At 35.9% G+C, this 19,420-nt stretch overlaps 2 protein-coding genes across 2 annotated transcripts; both read left to right on the top strand.

Moving 5' to 3' along the window:
• The first annotated feature begins 2,753 nt into the window (after positions 1-2,753).
• LOC132276340 (polygalacturonase At1g48100-like) lies at positions 2,754-7,409 on the top strand. Its single transcript, XM_059777729.1, has 7 exons — positions 2,754-3,280; positions 4,101-4,232; positions 4,573-4,800; positions 4,896-4,940; positions 5,032-5,239; positions 6,017-6,207; positions 6,697-7,409. The coding sequence occupies exons 1-7, from the start codon at positions 2,918-2,920 to the stop codon at positions 7,087-7,089; spliced, it is 1,560 nt and encodes a 519-aa protein (XP_059633712.1). The 5' UTR covers positions 2,754-2,917; the 3' UTR covers positions 7,090-7,409.
• Positions 7,410-13,548: 6,139 nt separating this feature from the next.
• LOC132276341 (ADP-ribosylation factor 2) lies at positions 13,549-18,712 on the top strand. Its single transcript, XM_059777730.1, has 7 exons — positions 13,549-13,703; positions 14,416-14,585; positions 16,773-16,843; positions 17,023-17,142; positions 17,974-18,092; positions 18,190-18,271; positions 18,377-18,712. The coding sequence occupies exons 2-7, from the start codon at positions 14,438-14,440 to the stop codon at positions 18,380-18,382; spliced, it is 546 nt and encodes a 181-aa protein (XP_059633713.1). The 5' UTR covers positions 13,549-13,703; positions 14,416-14,437; the 3' UTR covers positions 18,383-18,712.
• The last annotated feature ends 708 nt before the right edge of the window (positions 18,713-19,420 follow it).

The raw sequence follows: 19,420 nt of genomic DNA on the forward strand, positions 1-19,420 counted from the left end.
GACGCTTCTGAAAATTATAAACACCTAAAAAAAAGTATGCAAAACGGACAATATCTACATAGTGAATGAATCGCAACAACAAGTATACGACTATATATATATATATATATATAAAAGTCTAGTATGTAAATACATGTAATGACACATCTCTTATGAGTTATGACTGCTGCAATCATTGGTGAATTCAAAACATTGTCCTATTCTGACGAGTTTGATGCTAGGCATTGTGAATTTTTTTCACGTGTTCATGATAAAATTTTATCCTGGGCACCATATAAATTTAATGAATTGAAATAATACTATTTTTTTTTTTTTTAATGTAAACTAAGATCCCTTCAAATTTTATTTGATTTCATAAAATGGAACCACTTCATCAATAAATGTTTTGTTATTAAATCTTAATGATTATGAAATTAAATTGCTTCATTTTAATTGATCGTGTGTAATTTATTTCACATGTAACATAAAGTTAGTAAAAATTTCAATAGGATTTAGAAATGCTTTAATTGGCAAGCTGTGACGGCAAAACATAAGCAATGCTAACTTTGGACTTGAGGACAAACACAATAAATGTTTTGTTCTTTCTTTTTCTTTTCTTTTCTTTTCTTTTTTTTTTTTTTACTTTTCATGTTGTTGCCTTAGCATAACCATATGAGTAAAGAACCAGAGAGAACATAACTGGAAATCTTCATTTTTTTTTTTTTTTTTTTTTTTTTTTTTTTTTTTTTTTTTATCTAAGTTGGTAATTGGGGCAAGGCATGAAAGTTTGAAGCATCTGTTGGTCAATTTAGCAGTAGCCTGCCAAATCTGAAATGGAACAAAAAGAACCCTAATAATCATCTCTCAATGCATGGAGGTCAGTGGGTTCACGAGGTGGCTCAAAGTTCACGAGCATTTTTTGCACAAAAAGACGGCCAAGAAGGTCCTACTCGATACGTTCTTTCCAAATGTCTATATCACATTAGTTGATGCTGCTCACATACTCAAACACACATTACACACACTAACACAGTAACTCAATCTAAGTTAACCCCAACTATTGGATTTGTTACACAATCGTCCAATAATTGTGATTTAATCGGTTTAGAAAGGCAAACTAAAAAGATTGTTTAAAATATAATTTTTCGGATTAGGTAAATGTCAGTTCCATATAACTGAAAATAGCATTAAAAAATTTGTTGTGAACAAAATTTTCTTCAAATTCATTCCGAAACACCAGTTTTATGCAACAGGTTCATTCTGTTGTAAATCTCAAGTTCAAACATAGCATAAGTTCATTCTATTGTAAATCTCAAGTTCAAACATTTTCCTCATTTTTCACTGATATCTAGGCAGCTTTTTGGCTGTTCCACGGTTCCACCAGAAAGTGCAAATTCACATTCCATCATTAATATGTCATGCTGTCACCTTTCTTATCCTAAAATTTTAATTTATTTTTTTGGTTCCGAAGCTAAATTATTAATCTACAGAGGACCCAAACATGTGATTTTTATTTTATTACATTTTCGTGAACTAAATTATTGTTAGTTGGACACTAGTAGTTTTTCCCATCTGGTCAGAAACCAAGACAAATGGTATAGGAAAAGTGTGGGTGTTCTGAGTTTTCTTTCATACCTATCATATTCTTCATATAATTAATGCAACTTGGATCATTTACTTGAATTTTTTCCAATTGACTTACAGAAAACTTCAAAATCCTATATATTTATTGCATAATCAGAAGTAAAAGTTATATATAATGAAAGAGTAATGATACGAAATTCGGGAGTCGAATAATTTCGACTGTTTTTATGTAAGAACTGACATCATCATCATGATATCAGTCTTACCTTTGCCACCATACCTTTGATATCATCATGATATCCGCCTCTATTCACATCAAACAATTGAATTTAATCCTGCATACGGATTACATATCATTTACCATAAAGAAAAAAGAAAATGAAAAAGCTAATTTTGAACAAGTATATATGTACGTAGTATATGCTTAGAGGGTCGGGGCCATTGTAGCTGGTTAAGAAGACAAAAGTACAAAACTGAAGCCCGTGAATGTTTGCATGTGATCATAAAGAGCTGTTATAATCAGTGCCCTTGACAACTTATAGACCCACTCACGTGTGTCGCTTTGGCTTTTACATCAACAGCTAAAAATTCTTAATAATACAATTCACACACACACACACACACACATACATATATGTATATGTATATATATTGAAATTGACTACTACCATAGAAGAAAGCCAGAGAAAAGTACAGAAGATGTCGCATCACTATTATCACATGGAATGAAATAAACAAAAAAATAACCACTCAAAAAATATAAATTCATACAACATAGTTCTTTATATTACTAGAGCTTAATAAACATTAAAACTAAGCATTCAAACATGCATGGCTTAAAATTTCAAGTCCATGGAATGCAACCAACTGTTCAATCATTCAAGAATTCAGCATAATTTGTTCGGAAATAATCATGAAATGCTATATTACAACATGCTAGAGAAACAGAGTTTCCTTTATTCTATATTTTGTGCCATTTTACCAAGATTAAACTCAATATTTACCAATAGTCGACATGTTACACGAACATTCGATGAGTCACATGCAACAAATATATGCCATGTGGTGAAAAATGGAACCTGCTGGTGAGTCAAATTAATTCCAACAAAATTTAACAAAAAGGGAAATAATTATCAAAATTTAACATATCTGGAAGAATGAAACTTAAATGAAATAAGTAGCATAATCCATCAATGTTTGCTTATGTCCGCATACAGTCTCATTTTGGAGAGCTCTTCCTATATAAACCCAGCCATTTCTCTTTTTGACCATCTCTCTCTCTCTCTCTCTCTCTCTCTCTCTCTCTCTCTCTCTCACCCACCCACATTTCCATCTCCATCTCCATACATTGAACATGAGTGAGTTAAGCTTTAAAAGCCTCACATTTATGTTTTTCATAGTATTCCTTGTGTGGTCATCAAATGTTAATAATTGTGATGCAAGAAGAGGCAAGCATTGGAGGCAGAGTAGGAGTACCTCAGCTTCTCTGTCCAAGAAGAAAGGAAAGTATCATCATGGCATTACTCACCACCACAATAATGGTGGTAAATCTAAACATAAAACTCCATCTCGAAAAGCACCACCTCCTCCAGCTACCGGACCAAAAGAAGGTATCCCATCAACCCCACCAAAGAAAAGTTACAAGAATTGGCATTCCACCACCTTCAATGTTTTGGATTTTGGCGCCAAGGGCAATGGAAATAGTGATGACACCAAGGTAACTTCAAGTTCCTGTCAATGTTCATGAATTTGTCAGAATGTTCTCCAAGAATTCATAGCAAAATATGCATCCTACAACTTGAAATTTTGGTCTAAATTATTATTTTTGTCCCTGCAATTTTAAGCTTGTTTTCCCCAAAATGTTGAAGGTATAAGGCTCTAAAGACAAGCATGCATTACTCGGTAACAAAAGGCATGACTACATTAACAGCCTAGACAAACATGCATTCATTCACAATGCTCATTTCCTGCATTAACAGCTTAGCCTTTATAGTATTGTAAATTCAAGAAATTGCAATTAAGATTAAGATGAAGGACAATTTGGTCAATTTGTTGTAATTTCAATTCAGCAATTAAAATTGTACATTGAATTCTTTATTAAAAGGCATCATGGTAAAATGTGTTCACTAGTAATTTCATTAGTTAAGAACAAAGAAGTTAAGTAATTGCCACACATTTTTTGGCTTTCTGCTCTACAAGTATTCAACCAATATATGTATGTGCATTGTACAATATAACAAAGAGAGAGACCACATAAAGTGAAAGACAACAGAACTTTCTTGGTAGTTGACAACAAAATCAGGAGGGGCCACTCTTATTATTCTGTTGCAGGAGTTTGTTCAATTTCCAACAATAATTGTATACAGTTCTGTACAAAGTAACTAATGTATGATTATTATTATTTACCTCAGCTGCTTAAGTAACTACAAATTTAGTTGTTCGCTTAATTTTTCAAAAAATAAAAAATAAAAAATAAAAAATAAAATTACAAATTTAGTTAATAACTAAGCTAAATGTATTTATATGGTGCAATGTAGGCGTTCCAAGCTGCATGGGCAGCTGCTTGTAAAGTGGAGGCATCAACGATCATCGTTCCATCAGAATTCGTGTTCCTTGTGGGACCCATATCATTCTCTGGTCCTTACTGTCAACCAAACATAGTCTTTCAGGTAAATTATGATACACTTTTGTAGAATGTAATCGTATATAAAAATCTATTATCCAGCAAATTACCAAGCCAAACACTAATAATTTAATACTTTGGTGCTTGATCTTCCTTTGCCATCCAAAACTAGTCTGGTATACATCATGGGGATGGTAATTGAGATGTTATGTCATACGTCTAGGCTTCAATCATCATCTGATTGGGGATTACACAAAATACAAATAAAAAACTAGTACATTTTTTGAGAATTGTGTGTGTGTTAGGTCTGTTTTCAGTCTTTTTCCTCCTAGAACCTTGTGTAAGTAAAGATATACACACTAGGTAATGCACTTTCTCTTCTACAGCTTGATGGCACAATCATTGCACCGATGAACTCTAAAGCTTGGGGTTCAGGTCTCCTACAATGGCTTGAATTTACAAAACTAAGAGGAATCACAGTTACGGGAAAAGGCTTGATTGATGGAAGGGGCTCGGTCTGGTGGCAAGATTCCCCATTCGATGATCCCCTTGACGATGAAACAAAACTAATTGTTCCATTAAACAGCACAGTAGAAAGGAGCCCACTGGTTCCGGTAATTATTCGATCCTATCTTCTCTGTCTTTTTCTGTGGTTAGTTTCTACATTGCCTAGGACTCACGTTGTTAACTTCCAAAAATTGTGTGGCAGATAAGCAGCTCACTTGGTGGGAAAATGCCAAGCATCAAACCAACTGTAAGAACACTTGAAAACAACCAGAATTTACAAGTGCATTTCTTACCAAGCAATCCATGTGACATGATAATTGTACTTTTGCTACCCACAGGCACTCAGGTTTTACGGGAGTTTCAACGTGACAGTCACTGGCATAACAATTATAAACAGTCCCCAGTGCCACCTCAAGTTTGACAACTGCATGGGAGTTTCAGTATACGATATGAGTGTCTCATCTCCCAGTGACAGTCCCAATACAGATGGAATTCACTTGCAGAACTCCCAAGATGTTCTAATCCATAGTACCAATCTTGCTTGCGGTAATTACATTACTTGTGGATGGGAAATTTTATCATTCCAATCAGTTCGAAAATGGTAGGTCACTAGTTGAGCCATGCTGCTCAAGAATTAGAATAAGACCTACAAGTCAAGATTATTGAGTTTATGGCCTCAATAACCTTACTGCTTAGTTATGGACTGATGTCATTACTGAAAAATTAGACAGAAAACCTCATATCATTAAGATAGCAGGGACCCTCCCCCTGTGCACTGGACAGTCGATCCAGTGCACAGGAGAGGATCCTAATTCCTGAGACACAATCCTGCTATATCATGCCATAACCTTATCGTGCCTGTTAACCTACACAAACCATATTTTTGAAGCCCAACCCCTAATATCTTGACACATGACAACCAATCATCTCTTACATAATTCTTATTCACCACAAGATGCATAGCCCCGGTTAATACATATGTGTCACAATGTACCAATGCATTGTGGGGTTAGGTTGTGAACACCAAAAACCCCACAGCCAGAACACTTTTCTTTTGGCAGATTCCTTCAAATTTTCTTTTGTCGTCTTCAGAAACTAGAACAACGTCTTTTCTCCCCCTTTTCCTCATTCTCTTCTGCTTAAGAGGCTAAGAGTCTATGAGTCTAAGACAGCTCTAAAGATACATGAAATCCCATTTAGTCTGAAAGATAATGAACATAAAAACAGGTCCATGCAGGGTTAATGTTGACAAAAGTTCTCAAATCCTTTTTCATTTATTTAATAAGAAAATGAATTCTCAAATCTCAATGCTGCTGTGTGCAGGAGACGACTGTGTTTCTATACAAACTGGATGCAACAACGTTTATATACACAATGTGAACTGTGGACCAGGGCATGGTATCAGTATCGGAGGTCTAGGAAAGGATAACACCAAAGCCTGTGTCTCCAACATTACTGTTCGAGACATCATTATGCATAATACAATGAATGGAGTCAGGATAAAGACATGGCAGGTATGGCTACCTTTTGCAGTTTTATTGATAACTCAATGAGTGGAACTAAAGAAATCAAGAATTTGGTTGCGAAGATTGGACAAACTAGCCATTTGCAAAAGAAAAGAAAAAATCATAACCTAGTAATGTTTTCTTAATTGGCTATAAGAATTACAAATTCGGAAAAACTACTCGACCAAGTTCCAAGTCAAGTTGAAGACTGTAAATTTCAAAGGAGTTTCAACATTTTGAAACAGTTTCAAGACATTTGAGAAAAATTCACTTTCACAATTCCAACTAACTTCAGCTTCTTACATAAATTTCCAGGATTTAACGATCTACAGATAACTTCAAAAATCTTGTAGAGTTTTATTTTCGACACTGGATTAAGTATGATGTTATAATAAAATTAATGCAGAACTTTTGACTGCAATCTGAGTTCACTCAACACAGCCATTTTACTATTAATGCAAGATTTAAAGATTCTTACCTAGTTCGTTAATTTTGCAGGGTGGGTCAGGGTCTGTGCAAGGAGTCCTGTTCTCAAACATTCAAGTTTCTGAAGTCCAACTTCCAATCATAATAGATCAATTCTATTGTGACAAAAGAACATGCAAAAATGAATCATCTGCTGTGGCTCTATCAGGAATCACCTTTGAAAGGATAAGAGGAACTTACACAGTAAAACCCGTACACTTGGCATGTAGTGATAGCCTTCCATGTACAGAAGTAACCCTAACCGCGATACAACTGAAACCACTGCAAGAACAGTACCACATGTATAATCCCTTCTGCTGGCAATCCTTTGGAGAGTTGAATGCCCCTACTATCCCTCCAGTTGATTGTTTACAGATTGGGAAGCCATCAAATAACCGGATTCAAACTGCCCATGACTCCTGTTAAGTGTTAAATTTTGCTAGGTACATTGTGGTGTGTTCAGTATGTTGGTCGGTGTGACTTCCTGACCCCTTTCACACCATTAATGAGTGAGCTAAGGATGCATATATTAGTATTGCTAGTGTCATGGGAATTCTTTTTTTACTGAGGTTGCTTGGGTTCCCATTGCGTGGTAGTATACAGACATTGTGTGAGAATATACAGATATTGTTATTAGTTAAATGTTTAATAGCATGATAAAAAGCAGCCTTGATACTATGATATAAGGCAGCCTTCTCTGCTATGTTAAACTATCCCATTGTTAATAGATATACATGCTTGATTTCTAGATGTGTGATAAATAAAACACCATTCAACAGATTACAAGTTCGGTTTGAAAGGTTTCTTTTATTGCTGCTAGAAAATGACAGGCAGTTGCCAAATGGAATTAAGATACAACAGGCAAGTAATATGTGGTTCAAATAAAAATTTCAATAATATTTTTCTATACACAATGCTAGGCTTGCTATCAATTCAGTTAGGCATGGAAAAAAAGCAGCAGGAATGGGAAGTTCGTTAGACGTACTTGTACATCAGAAAAAGGATGCCACATGGATTTAGAAGCTAAACAGTGAGGGGGAAAAAAAAAGAGAGAACAGGCCAGAAAGAAGCAATTACCAGAAAAATGCTCCCGAGATAGAAAATCTTGCAGGACGGGAACTTCGTGGCCAGCAGAAATATCAAGCCACATAAAAAATGATTTCCTATATCATGACATATAAAAATGAAATTTAGAATTTAAATATTTATACTCTACCTGGTTCCCTTTGCCTCGGACTCATCATGCTCTGTTGAATTAGAAGATTCCATACCTTTTTTTTCTCTTTTCTTCCAGCTTCAGGCAGTCAATCAGATCATTAGTGTCCTATCTGTGTACACAACTCTGCATTTCTTATTTATGATTTATCCAATGGATAACCGTTAGGAAAATATTCTGGCAGATCAGACAATCAGATGCATCTGTAAAGGTGAACCAAAACAGTTGTTTGAAATCTAACATTGAAAACCTGGGAAAAAGGATTTCAGTAGTCATGAATAACGGAAGTCGAGTAGGAAGTCAACTAGATGACTATATATATATCAAGATAAAGATTTCCAGAAGTAACAAGCAAGGTAACATTCTGGTACATATGAGGCATATGTAGCACAACCATTTGATATAGGAAGCAGCACTGGTAACCAGATACTTGACCGTCATAAAACCTGTCCCTTCTTTCTCATTACTAAATCATTCGCAATAACATGAAATCAAGAAAATAACTGGTATGTTTGTAAATATTAAGAAGTCCCTCACATAAAACTCTTAAAACTTACTATATCATACCTTTGATATAAATTGCTGCAAATAAATGGTGAAAAACACTATTAAGAAACACCCAAAGCAAAAAGATTTACTGAATCCTGCTAACCAAATGCAAGTTTAAAGGGTTCTCTATCCCATGAAAAAAGAGCCTTTGAGTGCTTTTTTTGTAAATAGGCACGGGTGAAGAAGCATTCGAGCTATTAGGAGATCATCTGCCATCTGAAGCTCATTTGATTGGTGATCACCAAGAAGTTACAAACAAGTTGTAGATTTTCCAAGTTGAACAGTTATGTCCAGAAAATATGGAAGAGAGTCACAAATACTAAAATAAATTAAAAACAGGAGTAGATTTTGCTTAGTTGAGATCAGTCATTTTCAGGAAAGCGGTTGGAATGTCCTCATCTCACTATAACAGCTCCTATTCCAGTAGTGACTTCCTCGGAAACTTGCCGACACACAAAAATGGATTTTACCTCTTAAAAACCTCTTATTATATAGGGGTGGCAATTCGTGTTCGCAGGTTGTAATCGTGTCGTGTCAATTTAAGGGTATTATATTAAACAGCTCGACTCGAACACGACCCGTTTAATAATCGTGTCAAAAACTCTCAACACTAACATGATCTATTTATTAAACGGGTTACACGTGTAACCTGTTTAATGACATATTTACAATATATATATATATATATATATATATATAAATTATTAATAAAAATATAAGGTTTAATCAACCAAATTACTAAATAGTTTATAGTTTACAAAAGATTAAATTATAAGACACAAGTTTATATAGTTATTTTAGAACTTAAACAGAAATTTATTTACGACATATATAGTTAAAAGTGTATAAACGAGTTACACGGGTTGAATCCCTCAACCCAAACACAACACGATTAACCAAACGGGTTAATTGTGTCAACCCGTTTATAACCCGAACCCGTTTAAGGTCAACCCAAACCCGTTTAACTCGTGTTGTGTTCGAGTCGTGTTGGTGGGTCGTGTCAGCATTTGCCATCCTTATTATTATATCATACCTAGTATACCTTAGGTAAGAATAACTATCACCCCATCTCTGTATTGCTGCATAAATACATACATTCTTTGGTGCATTGGTAGATGCTTGGAACGCAGGTTCAAATCTTGAAAGCAGTCACTTTTTGCAATTTAATGCTGAAACTTAGGTCTGTGCATCTCTCAGCAACCTGAATTAAAATGGACAATTACCCTTTTCCTCTGATTTCATTTAGACAACAGTTTCAAACTTTTTATTTTTATTTTTCACTTGAAAGTTCAAGCAAAACGGGCACACACCATGTATATTGCCCTAGCAGGGCTCGTACTCTAAACCTCCCGTTTGAAGAGATCATAGAATCTGGACTAATGCCCGTTGGTACAATAGTTTCAAACACATTTACAAAGAGTAGTTCTCAAACATCAACTCATATAAATAAGCATGAGATTGGAACTCCTGTAAATATACTAAATAATCAACAACTTTGTCATTAATGAGAAATACTAATGGAAATGGAAATTATAGAGGTTCCTATCAAATTTAAAATCCGTTAAAAACCCTAATGTACTGAAACAGTTGGTGGCATATCACAGTTATAAATGAAATGAATGTCCTTAATTGGTTGGAATTTTCAGACTTACCAAACACGACTAGGGTCAAAAGTAGAGGGTGATGAGGCCGGAAACAAGTCAAGTGTCCATCATTGTCCTCCCTGGTGGCCATATGATGCGATTAGGGTAGCAAAACCTTTGCTTTCAAGATGCAAACCTCTCACCCTCTTCTGTACCCAAATCAAATCTCAAGTAAATGCAAGCAGTTTCATTAGTTGGTGACCCCTCTCTCTCTCTCTCTCATCAGTCAAACCTAACCTCATTTTCGTAGACATTACGGATCTCACCACTCCCTCTCTACCGACTACTGTATAAAATTAATGTCATTGGGCTCAACGTGTTGTGTTTGGGTTTTAACCTAGATATTAAATTTAGAGTAATGTTATTCAAACTCCGTTAAAAAAAAAAATAATGTTATTCAAACTTAATAAATAAGGAGAAAGCCAGACACCGACATTCATATAGATCCCACGTGATCTATCTCATAAATGTCTACAATTATTTAATTTTGAAATAGAATAGATGAAAATAAATTTTAAAAGAAAATAAGTACTTTAAGTTTGGTGTGCAGGAATGGAGGAATGGAATCTCTTGTGACGATTCGAATTTTCATAAACTCGGATATGTCAATGTAACCCGAAAGTTGACCCAATAACAAATCTGGAATGCAGAAGCGAACATAAAGAAAACAAGATTCCTAGGGATAAACGGTATCCCAAGAACGCAAGAGTGATTTTCATGAAATCACGGAGTTTAAAAGAAAACAAAATGCGGAAGCGAAAAGGTAAAAATTGACCAAGTATGCTCCAGAGGGTAAAATGGTCATTTCACATAAAAAACAAGGTCTCAAGAGATGTACGTCATCTCTAAGACACAAACATGACCTCCCATAAAGCCACGGAACTTAAAAGAAAACAAAATGCGGAAATGATGTTTTTAAAAAAATGGACAAGTTTAGCCCTAGGGGAAAAATGGTAATTTTCAGAAAGTTATGGGTGCTCCCGAGCACACCATTGGATAGGCAGCGAAAAATTAACAAAGTTAAACTCAACAATCACATGATTTGGAGTCTGGACGGAGGAGAACAACTAAAAACAAAACTGGCTTCGCCGCCCGAAGGGGGTCAAGGCCAAGCCCCATGCGCGCGCCGCCCATTACAACTATTCTTTTGTTTGGTATGCAATTTAAAGTGTGAATGGTCATTACATTGAAATGAAAATACATTCCACAACTAAACTTATGGAATGACCATTCCATTCCTAAGTAAATTTTTTTTAAAATCAACTTGCCAAAAAATCCTCATATTCCAAATCCAAAAAATGCCATTACCTTCTACCACAACCACCTCCGCATTTCACCACCACCATCACCGACTTCCACCACTACCACTGCCTTCCACCACCACTACCATCACCTACTTTCACCATCACCCACCGATTTTCGCCACCACCACTGCCACTTCCTTTTACCACCAACATCGTTTTCCTTTGCCGCAACCACCGCCGCTGCCAACGCTAATGCCTTTCACCACCGCCACCGCCTTTCACCGCCACCACCGCCACCGCCTTTCACTACAACCACCGCCACCGCCTTTCACCACAACCACCGCCACCGCTTTTCATCACCGCTACCTTCCACTACCGCCATTGCCTTTCCCACCGCAACCACCTTCCACTACCACCACTGCTACTGCCTTCCACCGCCTTTCACCACCACCACCAGTGCCATCGCCTTTCACCACTGCCACGACTACTACTGCCACCACCTTTCGCCACCACAAAGCGCCACCACGTGCCTTCCACAACTGTCATCGCCTTCCACCACCACCACTGTCGCCACCATCCACCACCGCCGCCGCCACTGCCAACTCCACCGCCTTCCATCACCATAAGCGCTACCGCCTTCCACCACCACTATTGCCTTCTACCACCACCACTGCTTTCCACCACCACCGTCACTGCCTTCTACCACCACCAACTCCACTGCTTTCCATCATCACCGCACTACTACCATCGTCTTTCACCAGCACCACTATCGCCTTCCAACAACACCTGCCATCTTCCACCATTACCACCACCGCCGCCTTCCAACACCACCACTTACACCACTACCGCTTTTCACCTCCACTACTATCGTCACCACTGCCACTGCCACCATTTATTTTAAAAAATCTATAGAAGAATATCATTTTGTTAATTTAATTAATTTATTAGTAAGAGATATTCTGAATAACTCAATTTGAAATTTATTCCATTCTAAATTTTAAATTGGTCCAACCAAACACTACAATGGTTATTATCATTCAATTTATACACATTTCATGTTTACAATAGTCATTTCATTCTATTCCCACTTACATTCTGTTTTATTCATACACACCGAATATAGCATTACAGTTGGATAGTTAAAACATGGTCATCCTATTTTTCTTTTCTAGTTTTTAAGAAGCAGAGTCAATAGGTATGAAAATGTAAATTTGAATTTCATGATAATCAACCGAATCCAACAAAGACCTTCAACCTAAGTTCTTATTTCGAACCATCTACAAAATTTTGAACTCAATTTGTAAAAATAAGATAAACATTAAGATTGGGCTATACAAAAGCTAAAAGATTCTAATTGTAGGAATAGTTGAAGCCTCAACTTAATCCCAATTTCAAATTAAGGAATTTTTTAACATAGTTTATTCTAATTGTAAAAATTGTTGATCAAATTTTATGAGAAATCGAGTTAAGCTCCTTCAAATCTGCCCAATTGCACTTTCCAATATACCCTAATGGACATTTACCATAGTGCATGGAAGATGAAAGTTACAATCCTTGTTCGCTCATATATATAATTTTTTTGGGGGCCGTAATTTTTTTTATTTTTTATTTTTTATTTTATAGTAATTATTTTGTACATATTGAGCAAGATAGTCTATTGTAATATGTATAATGTATGTCATTTCCACAATAAATTATGAGATGCTCTAACGCGTCGCCATTATTAACCAAAAAATATATAAAAAAAGAAGAAGTTATAATCAAGTTCACATTTCACAACATTATTTGAGTAACAAATTTTGTTAAAAAAATTGATTAACAAAATTTTCCTTTACCCTTTTTCCTTTTTCCTTTTCCTTTTCCTTTTCCTTACTTACCTTTATTTTCTCCTTTTTCCTTATTTTTCCAAATAAATGCTTCCAAATTGAGCCAGGGGACCTGTGGTCTTGAGAAAATTTGCCATTTCCAAACTCTTAAACCCAAAAGGATGGTTGTAAATCTAGATCTATTTTTGTTTTTTATTGATACTAAAATAGTTACGAAAATAACAATCTACCATAAACAATAAAATTAGTGGAGTGAATTTAGCCCCACTCTAAACCTAAAAATGTTTGTCGACGTGGCAACAGCTCATTGGACAAGGGCAAAGTAATTCGCAAACCTTTCGGCAGATAATGCAGCAATAGCTTTTAAACGCAGGGGTATTTTAGTTATTCAATCAACAGCGAATGGCAGTTTATTGGCCCTGGTCTCTCTATTTATTCCCCTCTCGTTGACATTTCCACTCTCATACTCCGCGTTGGTATTAGGCATTCGGATCGCTCCCTCTGTCTCCACTCGCGCCTTCCCTCTCTCTCTCTAGATCCCTCTGTGAAAGCATTTCCTTAGGTAAAAGTCTTACCTTCAATTTCGTAATCTCTTTGATCTTAGATTTAAATTTCTATATATACGATCTCGATTTGTTCCTGATAAATCTCTGATTTACTTTTTAAAATTCGCTGCTATCATTGCGGAGATCGAGTTAGGGTTTGTTTGCTAATCGTTAGATATGGATTTTCATAAGTTATTTTGATAAATTTATAGAATTCTATGAATTTTTGCAATTCATGGATCTACAACTTTCTTTTCCCTTTCATTTTGTTATTAGATTACGTTTGATGGTTTCTGCATTGACTTGTTTTGAGATATTATTTTGTTATTCGATGATCTGCAGATCAAACTGTTAAATTGTTCGATCTGTTGTATTTATTTGTTTGTCTCGATAATACGCAAATGAGCGTCTGTGATAGGATTTGAATCTATAATGGATCTTAACATGGTAAGATAACGCTGTTAGTGGGATCACCTCGGGCTCTGGGTATAATTGTTGAGGTTCTGTTTTCCTTTTTCTTTTTCTTTTTCTTTTTTATTTTATGATTTGCCCTAGCTTCAGATCCGTCTGATCTGGTGAATTTTTTGGAAAATTAATATTGGTTTTGTGTTCACTATGTGATCTTCCCTGCAAATTTCGATTAGTCTAATTTTAATCATTTGATCTTCATTTTTCTGAATATATTTTTCTGCTGATATGTATGTGAAATGACGTGTTAATAATATGTAGGGATCTACAACCAGAAAGAGAAATGGGGCTGACATTTACCAAGCTTTTCAGCCGCCTTTTCGCCAAGAAAGAGATGCGAATCCTGATGGTTGGTCTTGATGCAGCTGGTAAGACCACGATCTTGTACAAGCTCAAGCTTGGGGAGATTGTGACGACAATTCCTACCATCGGTATGTCCTGGAAATCTCTTTTTTCAATTTGTTAACGGGTTTTTAATTTAGTCAAGTTTCATGCAATTGACTTAATGTGGTATGCTTTTTACAGTCTGCTATTGTGGTACTGAGTTTCTACGGTTTGAATTGTGCTTTTGTCTGATTGTTGGCTTTTGTGACTGTAATGCAAGCTTTGATACCATTAGCTTCCTGAAGTAATTTTTTGATTTTTGGCTTTATCTAGTTGAATTTCAGTCTGTATCTAGGAGGTTACATAACTGGCTTTTTTATTACTTGTTTAGTTGTTTACTATTTTCTGTTACCTACTGTCTCTTGTTTGTTGTCTTACTTATGGAACATCAAACCATTATAGTGTTTAAACTTTTGTCATGAAATCCTTATGAAGAAAATTTTATCTGTGATTGTGAACAGACCTCCTATTCCCTATTCACGACAGGAATGTGGATAAATGTCATAGCACAGTGTGTACTGTCAAGTGTCAATGAGTCAAATTATCTTAACCAAATGTTTTGCTTGGGATATAACTGAATTTGTACTCTACTACTTCCGACCTAGTCTCAGATTACATTTCCCAGAGGCTAAGTGGTTCTGACCAAGCAATGGCAACTGCCACACCTGGTTAACTTGAAAGAGGGGAACTTAAGCAACGAATTTTGTAATCATACTTCCAGGCCATACACATTAATAACATAGGAACCACACTTATTACAGTAACCTTTTCCTGCTGTTATTACAAGTTAAATGTATTATGGAATTACACACTGGCTTTGAGATTGCAGACAAGAGCACCTGTCACATAATGTCTTCCTTATGAGATGATGTCCCTATGCGGTACTAGCAATGCCCATAAATTACCACCAAAATGGTTATTTTTGACATTCTCTTGAAGTTGACAATCCTAATCAATATAGGGTCATGCTGACACCATGCAGTGGCCATCAGGCCTAATGGATGGTTGACAGCCCAAGGGCCACAACTGCCAAAGTGTCACCAAGGTTCTTGCATTAACATTTCCAATTGGCAGGGATGTTGCATCAACCAGCATATTTACAAAAATGTCAGTCTGCAACCTTGCACCCTGACAAGCCTTTATATGCCCAAAGTGCCTGTTTTTAGCCGTGGTATATCGTCTCTTGCAATGGCTCACAAAAGCCAACATGAATAGGGTCCAATCCCAACCCACTAACATAGTGAATTTATATGTCGTAGAAAGTTGTTTTCACTAGTGACAGAATTACATGTGGAAGTGGGAACCTGCCAGAAGAGTAGTTACTATTGGTTGCACCCATGAGGATACTCCCTTGGCCTCAGAATTTCTCAAGGGACTTCTGCTTGTTGATAGCTTAGATTGCCAGTAGAGTGAAAAGGTTCCTTATTGTACTCTATCATGATCTATTGGGAGTTATCCTGTATGTGCCATTGCTTTGGGATTCTAGGTATACATGTGTTTGTGTGTACATGTATTTCATGTTTTGCCACATCCTATAGTTTTGTTATTCATCTGGTCAGTTAATTGTTTGGTAATTTAGATTATGAAGATGTAGAGGCTGAAAATATTTTATACCATTTGGTGCTTCACCTTGTGTTTGGGTTCGAGGACTGAAGAATATTGGATAAAAGAATCTTGGTGAGACTTAAGTTAATTATGTACGAGTATCGTGGAGAAACTTGAGGGGCTGCTCCCACCTAAGCCATGACTGTAGAAGTTGTATCTATTTTAGGCTAGGGTAATTAGAAGAACCATAAAATGTGTGTGAACTTTGCCTTGTGCTTTGACTTTTTTACTGAACAAAGACTTATCATAGCATGGTGCTTATACATTATTTGTCCAGCTAGGTATCAACTGACGTAAAGCCTGAGTGCCTGACTATGGAACCATGTTCATCCTTTGGATATTTAGATGGAATTATATAACATGTATGTTTACTTGAAGCAGGTTATGTGATAAGATCATAACAGTAATGTTTAATTGTAAATGTAGTTACACTCACTAGGGAAAACATTAATTGATAGTTCTCTGAGTTTCTAACCAAATGCTTAAATTTGTGATTGAACTTGTTCTCGTGTCCTATTTGTCACCAGCACAGTCTATCAATATTGGTGACCTTGTTGATGAAAGCGTAATTTTGTTTGGACTAGTTCAAAAATGGATTTTTATTAGTTACATCTAATGATTATCTGCAGGCTTTAATGTGGAGACTGTTGAATATAAAAATATCAGCTTCACCGTGTGGGACGTTGGGGGTCAAGACAAGGTATGAGATTTTCATGTTTGTTTTTACTTTTTGCATCTGTATCTTAAACTGAGTTTTTCATCATATTTTAATGAGGCCTGATAATTTGTTGTGTGAAATGAAATGCTCTTGATTCCTTCATAATCGGGGAAGTTTTCATGTTAAGAATGTGCGGACATTATCTCTTCTTTCTTATGCAGATTCGTCCATTGTGGAGGCACTACTTCCAAAACACACAGGGTCTTATATTTGTGGTGGATAGCAACGACAGAGACCGAGTTGTTGAGGCAAGGGATGAGTTGCATAGGATGTTGAACGAGGTAGCTATCCATTAATTAAGTATGGTCATTTGTTTATATATTGCCAGAAATATTGAACTTTTAGGATCTCCGACAATGTCTGTGATCAAAATTTTCTAGTGTATATTACTTTGATTGGTTTTCCAGAAGGGAAATGAAAAATTAAGAACACTGAACTATTATATGATGTGTTTATAAAATGAGCCTTTTAGTAAGTTTGTTCAGAGTACTTTTAAAGTTCACATGACCCCTAAACATATGTTTTCTATCATTTAAAGTTTCTTCACGTTGATCTAATCCTCAACTTTTCCTTCATTGTTATGAGATTCTCATTGATAATAGAGATGTTACCAAAGCATTGTCAATTTGTTGATTTTGTATAAAGAAACATTCTTATTCAGCATTGTTGGATGATAGGTTTATAAAATATGCTATTTTATATGTATCTTTTATGGGGAAAAACTAATTAAGAAATCTAACAAGAATTTTAACACATCTAATAACTGCAAGTTTCATCAACCACGACAATCAAAACAACACTAATCCGTAGCTGATTCAGACAAGTGAAATGCAAAATGAGGAAGCTCTATTGGAACTTTTCTGGAAGATAGAGAATAAAGTTTTATTGACTCCCTAGTGTTTAATTAGTCAGTTTTTTTGTTTTTGGCACTAGTAGTTAGTATGATTTGAATTGAATTCAACATGATATTCAGTGGTGCGCTTCATGGTTTGACGCAGGATCTATAAATTGTTTGTATTCGCTTATCACTTCATAACTACTCATTGTTTTATTCCTGGATTTTATTTAATTATATTATGACCAGAGGATTCAAATATAATGTCTTGTTCCAGGATGAGTTGCGAGATGCTGTCTTACTTGTATTTGCTAACAAACAAGATCTTCCTAACGCAATGAATGCTGCTGAGATAACTGATAAGCTTGGCCTGCACTCTCTCCGTCAGCGTCACTGGTTAACTCCTTGGACTTTTTGTTCTGTGATAATGTGTATCAATATTTCAAGTTGATCATGCTCTAAATCATCTAATCTCATGCTCTGTTCTTTCCAGGTACATCCAGAGCACCTGTGCTACCTCTGGGGAGGGTCTCTATGAGGGATTGGATTGGCTTTCCAACAACATTGCTAACAAGGCAAGTACTTGGATATATCCTCTGTCACACTCTGGATTGAGCTAGCCTTGAGTGTTATTTATCCCTTCATCATTTATTTCACACTTCCATTTTTGATGATTGTAGGCATGAGGTCTTGCGGAATAGTTGGTTCTTGTGGGTTTGATCCTGGATGCAGGGTGGTCTTTATCTAGTCATCTCTTTTTTCCCTCCCCTCCTAAATGGTTTGCGGCTATGGATTTCAATTTTTATTTTTATTTTATTATTTAAAAAAAAAAAAAGGCATTTTGGTTTTCATTCAGGACCATCCCAACGGCTACGTTTTGTAGAATTGTTGGTTTGATATATGTATTTGAAATTGTTTGTCTAGTTTCAGATAACAATGTTTGTAGCTTTATGCGCGATACTAATTTGGAGTTGTCCCTTTGGAAATGGTCAAATGCATACTATGGTTTTGTTTTATGTATTTTTATGTTATGTTCATTTTTCATTGTAATGAATTTCAAGTAGTTAGAAATTAGACTTGCCGACTGGAGTACGAAATATTGGTCTCTTTTTCACAAATCTTTGTGTGTTAGCAAAACTATGGTGAGTTTATATTGGTTTTTTCTGGTCTGGGAAATTGATCAAAGGGTTTTCTTTGCGAATCAGTTCAGTTCCGAAATCCAATTAGTACCGTATTAGTGAATGCTCCGTCTCTAACTCTGGGACTGGGTTTGAGGATGCAAAAATGTCAAGTCGGAATGTTCATTTTACTGTGTTTATTTCCTTTTTCTTTTTGCAGTATGATTTAGTGACCGAACGGAGAGACATTTGTTCTACAGTAACCATGGTTGCAATGGTGCATGCATGTTTTAGTAATTTAGTCAAACAGAAACCAGTCAAATTATTGTTGAACAAGAAATGTATTTATGAAGAAGAAATGTAGAAAAATATTATACATTGGATAAAATTGGAGTGAGAATGAGAGACTTGGATTCTTCTACGTGCACTTGAGGGGCATGCCAAGACAAAGCAGCTACTACCTCCCAAAAACGAGAGGCTGAGCCTTACCTTCATCTTAGTTTTGTTCTCATCGCAATTTGCCAACCAATACCGTCCTCTCTTATTACTCTTAAAAATCAATGAAGTACCACACTTGAAATACTACACCCATACAAAATATGACTT

This window comes from Cornus florida, unplaced genomic scaffold (genome assembly GCF_030987335.1).
Source record: "Cornus florida cultivar Cherokee Brave unplaced genomic scaffold, ASM3098733v1 CherokeeBrave_3.0.0_Hap2_Chr10, whole genome shotgun sequence".
NCBI classification, from domain to species: domain Eukaryota; kingdom Viridiplantae; phylum Streptophyta; class Magnoliopsida; order Cornales; family Cornaceae; genus Cornus; species Cornus florida.

Bases quoted from the DNA above. Each gene is read 5' to 3' on its own strand.
- LOC132276340 (XM_059777729.1), top strand. From the start codon at position 2,918: ATGAGTGAGTTAAGCTTTAAAAGCCTCACATTTATGTTTTTCATAGTA. The intron at 4,941-5,031 runs GTAAGAACACTT...TGCTACCCACAG, and splicing joins TGCCAAGCATCAAACCAACT to GCACTCAGGTTTTACGGGAG. The intron at 6,208-6,696 runs GTATGGCTACCT...TTAATTTTGCAG, and splicing joins TCAGGATAAAGACATGGCAG to GGTGGGTCAGGGTCTGTGCA.
- LOC132276341 (XM_059777730.1), top strand. From the start codon at position 14,438: ATGGGGCTGACATTTACCAAGCTTTTCAGCCGCCTTTTCGCCAAGAAA. The intron at 16,844-17,022 runs GTATGAGATTTT...TTTCTTATGCAG, and splicing joins ACGTTGGGGGTCAAGACAAG to ATTCGTCCATTGTGGAGGCA. The intron at 17,143-17,973 runs GTAGCTATCCAT...GTCTTGTTCCAG, and splicing joins TGCATAGGATGTTGAACGAG to GATGAGTTGCGAGATGCTGT.